At 38.6% G+C, this 5,761-nt stretch overlaps 1 protein-coding gene across 1 annotated transcript; it reads right to left on the bottom strand.

Moving 5' to 3' along the window:
• Positions 1-1,008: 1,008 nt before the first annotated feature.
• Positions 1,009-1,365, bottom strand: LOC145098119 (uncharacterized). The gene has a single exon (XM_079035792.1). The coding sequence runs from the start codon at positions 1,363-1,365 to the stop codon at positions 1,009-1,011; it is 357 nt and encodes a 118-aa protein (XP_078891918.1).
• Positions 1,366-5,761: the final 4,396 nt, after the last annotated feature.

Here is a 5,761-nt window from a genome sequence, read left to right as displayed (position 1 = left end):
TTTATGTGTAATGGATATATCGATGTAATCGTGGACCGGGCTACATGATTTGAAGAATAAGTGTATTATTGGGTTAAGCAGGTGGCCTATTTGTGGAAAAATGATACTTGATGTATACATAATTGTAGTCGGCAGACCGAGCTACATGTTTATAAGAATAAGTGTATTCTTGGGCTAAGTGGGTAGCTTATTTTTTGAGTAATGATACTCGATGTATACATAAGTGTAGTCGGCAGACTGAGCTACATGCTTTGATGAATAAGTGTATTTTTGGGTTAAGCGGGTAGCCTATTTGTTGAGTAATGATACTCGATGTATACATAAGTGTAGTCGATAGACCGAGCTACATGCTTTGAAGAATAAGTGTATTCTTGGGCTAAGCGGGTAGCCTAGTTGTTGAGTAATGATACTCGATGTCTACATAAGTGTAGTCGGTGGACTGAGCTACATGCTTTGAAGAATAATTGTATTTTTGGGCTAAGCGGGTATCCTATTTGTTGAGTAGTGGTACTCGATGTATACATAAGTGTATTCGGCGGACCAAGCTACATGCTTTGAAGAATAAGTGTATTCTTGTGCTAAGCGGGTAGCCTATTTGTTGATAATGATACTCGATGTATACATAAGTGTAGTCGGCAGACCGAGCTACATGCTTTGAAGAATAAGTATATTATTGGGCTAAGTGGGTAGCCTATTTGTGAATTAATGATAATTGATGTATACATAAGTGTAGTCGGAGAATCGAGCTACATGCTTTGAAGAATAAGTGTATTCTTGGGCTAAGTGGGTACCCGACTTTTTATATTTATCATAAAGCGAATGGTCTTGCCATGATATGTGATGTCGTCTACATGCTACATAGAGGTTCTAATGATAATAGTTTCTTCTCATTCTGTTCTCGTGCCAATTGGTGTACTTTTCCTTGTGTATTTAAACATAGTACTTCCTAAGGTTTTTGACATGCCACATTCATGGTATTGTCTCGCCTTTCATTGTCTGTAGGACATATCATCCGTCCCTATTTGCTTTGTTTATTATGTATGGACCTTCCCATGTTCGACGAAGTTTTTCCCTGCGGCTCTTGCCTATTGGCCTCATTGTTCTGTAATACCTTCTCGCCACTTTGAAACATCGGCCTTTGACCCATTGGTTGTAATAACTCTCCATTTTCTTTCTATAATGTCCATGTCGTATTGTTGCTACCTCTCTTTTCTCCATGGAAATATCCAGTTTTGTCGACCATATGTTGTCATCATTACTATCCACATCCAAATTTACCATTCTATTTGTGAGGATAATCAATTCTAACGACAACATTGCTTTTGATCCGTAGACTAATCTATAAGGTATTTCCTTTGTTTCCATTCACGTTGTTGTTTGGTATCCCCATAACACGCTTTGTAGTTCATCAACCCATCGTCCTTTGGCCTCGTTTAGTCTTGTTTGCAAGTCATGCACGATTGTTTGATTGGTGACTTTGGTTTGCCCATTTACCTCTGGGTGCACTACTGAAGTGAATCGATGATTTATTTAGAGCTCTTCACACCACTCCCGGAAGGCATTATTCGCAAATTGTGCTCCGTTATCCAAAATTAATGTATGCGATACTCTGAAGCAGAAAATGATTGATCATGTTTTATCCGGTGATTTTAGCCAATGGTTCTGCCTTGACCTATTTGGTGAAATAGTTTGTTGCTGCTGCTAAGAATTTTACCTTCCTGGGTGCTTCTGGGAACAGTCCAAGTATGTCTATTCCCCATTGAATGAAAGGCCAGGGGTTGATGATGCTAATCATTGGTGTCACCGATTTTCTTGGGATTGGTACATAGTCGGCCAACAGTACCCTATCCTCAATATTTTATGTACTATTATTTGTGCTCCTTCATGTGCTCCCTCTACTTCTTCATGCATCTCTCTTATGAGGTATTCTACCTCCTTCCCATTTACACAACATAACCAAGGTGTTAATTACCCTTTTTGTACAATATTTCATTGTCAACTACAAAGGATGGTGCCTTGACCCTTAGTTTCTTAGCTTCCTTGTCATCCGGAGGTAGCTTGCCCTCCGTTAGTTATTCCATTATTGGTTTCCCCCAGTCGTTTGTTTATACTATTATTGACATTATCGTCTTCTCCTCTTTTGCTTTTACTTGTACTATTTCTACCAATACTTTCTTAGTTTAATGGGGGAAAAGTAGATGACGTGAGCTTACTTAATGCATATGCACGTTTATTTTTCGACCTCAACACATGTTCTATCCTAAAGCTTTTAAAGTGCTTTGTTAATGTTTTCACTTTGTCTGTATATTATGCTAAGTTCATACAAACCATTTGTCTGGTTGGTGACAACCATTGAGTCTATAGAGGTGTGTATGTGTTCACACCCCATCTTGATAGCCATTTGTAATCCTGCAATGAGTGCTTCATATTATGATTCGTTGTTTAATACTTGAAAGTCGAATTTTAATGCATAGGTTATCTCTTCCCCTGTTGGGCATGTTAATATCAAGCCGAATCTCACACCTTCTGTACAAGAGGACCCATCTGAAAAAATAATTTCCATTGATTTTCTTGTGTTGCGCTCGTGTCCTTAATGTCATTGAATGATTTGTGTATCAATGACACTTCCCTATGGCCTGTTATTTCGTTGTTAAAATCTCCTAGTGCTTGCGCTTTTATGCTAGTTCATGGTTTGAAAATGATTTCGTGCTCTCCTAATTCCATTTTCCATTTAGCTAGTCTTCCTGACTTCTCTAGTTTCAATAAAACTTGATGTAATGGGATATTTGTGAGTACTTCGTTGGTATATGCCAAGAAATATCTTCTTAGTCTTCTTGATGCGTTGACTAGGCATAGTGCCAGTTTCTCCATATCCGAATATCCCATCTCTGCTCCTTGCAGTATACAGCTTACAAAATATATGGGTACTTGTTTGTCTTCTCTGTTGGCAACTAATACTACACTGGTTGCCGTTCTGGATGCTGCTAAATACATGGTTAGAACCTCACTCGGGATCAATGATGTCAAAGTGGGTAACTCAGCTAACGCCATTTTGAGTTCACAAAATGCTCTCTTATCTTCTTCCGTCTAACGGAAAATCTTTTTGTCCAATACTATTCGTAAAGTTTTGTAGAAAGGGTATGTTTTATCTGTAGATTTTGCCCAGAACCGTCCTAATGCTGCCAGTTGTCGTGTAGTGCTTTTACCTCTTTCATTGTCCTTTGGGACCGCATTTCTAACAATATTTCTACCTTCTTGGGGTTTTCCTTTATACCATCCTTTGCGATGACATGCCCTAGGAATTTTCCTTCCTCAGTCCCAAAGATACACTTTTGGGGGGGTTCAACTTCATACTCGTAGCTCTTAAGTTAGCAAAAGTTTCCATTATGTCTTCCAGAAAATAGCTATCGTTTATGCTTTTAATGAGCGTGTTGTCCACATAGGCTTCGATGTTCCTCCCAACTTGTGGTTCAAAAACTGTCTGGTAACCGTTGGTATGTGGCCCCTACATTTCATAATCCAAATGGAATTTTTATGTATCAAAATGTCCCTCTCTCCGCGTGGAAAGATGTTTTTTTCTTCATCCCTACCGTGCATGTGTATTTTGTGATATCCCTTGTAAGCATCCAAAAAACTCTTCCATTTATGCCTATGCAAGGACTCAAATATTTCGTTGATAGATGGTAGCGGATAACAGTCTTTTAGACAAGCTTTGTTTAAGCCTGTAAAGTCTATTCACATCCTCCATTGTCAATCACCTTTTTTTGACCAGGAGTTGGTTTGCTACCCACGATGCGAATAGCGATTCCCATACTATTCCTGCTTTTACCAATTTGTCGACCTCATCATTTATTGCTTTATTCTCGTCTTTTTATTCCCCCCTTTTTTTCTGTCGAACTGGCTTGCTCCTGCTTTCTCATTTAGTTTGTGCTTGACCAATTGTCTGGGCACACCTGTCATGTCTGCTGCCTCCCACTCGAATATGTCAGCGTTTTTTTAAAAGTATCATTAATCCATTTTTTAATTACATGGTAACCCTACTCCTATCCACACTCATTGTTCTGCATATTAGCTATTGATTGTGATTTCTTCTAACACGTTATTTGCTTGTGATGTATCCAACTTCGTCGTTCTCACCCCACTTTATACCATTTCAATGGGTTCCATTGGTGGTTTTCGATAGATCATTCCAAATCCTCTTTACGTTTGAAATCGGACGATGCCTTGGATTGTCGATACGGTTGCCCTGAACTTTCTCATTGCACTTCTTCCAAATATGATGTTGTATGGCAATGTTGATTGTACGATTGTGAAGGCTATTGTATGTGTATTTTTGGCTTATGTTTCCTTATTCATTAAAGTTAATGTAACAAAGAATATTCATTTCGGCTAAACAAAATGTCATGCGAAGCTTTTTAGATGCGCTACTAGTTGTTGCATCCTTTTTCTTATTTGTTCTGGTAATTGTGAGAACCAATGCTCATACATGATTTGGATCGAACTCCCGCTATCACAGTATATTCTATGAATGCATATGTCGCATATATGCCGATGTCGCATATATTCCCATATATAAGTACCGGTCCATCTTATTGGTGGTGGGGAATATGGTATGTTTCCTTATCAAACAGATTGTATAGTTGGTTGGTATCTTTTAACCACAATGATTAGTTCATTTGTGTTGCTTTACTGACTGGGTATAAGGTATTTCCTTTGTTCGGGATTTTGGTGCCCTTATAACACGAATGGCGCCAATGTTGATACCGTAAACTCTAGGCACATACTTAGCTCTATCACCCTAAAGGGTATCATCCAATAAGCGTCTGGGAATTCACTTTGCATAAGATAAACAAGAACTAGGCCAGACAGCCATACCAAGGGTTGGACCCTGACATAGCTCTCCAATACCTAAGTTAGATTGCGACTTTTTGATGTTGCTTTTGTGTTAAGGAATATTTGTTCTCCTTACTTACCTGCCTAGTTATCATGTCTCTGGGGGGTATTTATAAGTTGTCCATGGTTAATAAAGCCCATTTCTTAGACCGGTCCTCCACCCATTACCCAGTCTATTAGTGGTCGTGCTTCATGTCCGTTCGTTGTTTATTTTATTTGTTTCGTACTATTTAACATATTTTCTAGGATACGATTATGATGCTTTCGTACGATGTATTTGAATTCATATTTGTCCGAAACAAGTGGTACTGATTGTAGCATCGACCTGGTGAGTACCGGGCCGGTAGTGGGCTTCCTGGAACTATCGACCTGGTAACCCATTAATATATTAATACACCTTCTTCCCATAACTACTCCAATTTTGCAACAACCAGGTGAGGAAAGACATTTATTTTATGCTTAGGGTTTGTAGGTCCTGGCATAATTACAGTAAAAAACATGTAAGGATCTTTCATTCACACAGAAGATGGCAAATTATAAGGTGTTATAATAATAGGCTAAGATGAATATATTTTTCCAAACACGCCATGTGGTGCAAACCCATCTATACATAGGCCTAATCTAAAATTACGTATTTTGGCTGCAAAAGAAGGATGAATTCTGTCAAAGTGATTCCAAGCATCAGAATTGGATATATGAAACATTATACAAACATCATTTCCATGATCCTCAGAGTGTTATCACATCGAAGCAGATGTGGCTTATGAGCCATACATTCTCTTCTACCTTGGAGTAAAACGAAAGTAATGCATTCTCTTAAAGGGTATGCGCGAACGTGTGGAAATTTTTTTTGACGGTTTGTACCTAT

The sequence above is a fragment of the Lactuca serriola genome, chromosome 4 (assembly GCF_051521515.1).
Source record: "Lactuca serriola cultivar US96UC23 chromosome 4, Lser_US96UC23_V15, whole genome shotgun sequence".
NCBI lineage: Eukaryota > Viridiplantae > Streptophyta > Magnoliopsida > Asterales > Asteraceae > Lactuca > Lactuca serriola.
This window is presented reverse-complemented; position numbering and strand designations above follow the sequence as displayed.

Excerpts from the sequence above, each read along its gene's own strand:
- LOC145098119 (XM_079035792.1), bottom strand. The coding sequence starts at position 1,365 with ATGGAAACAAAGGAAATACCTTATAGATTAGTCTACGGATCAAAAGCA.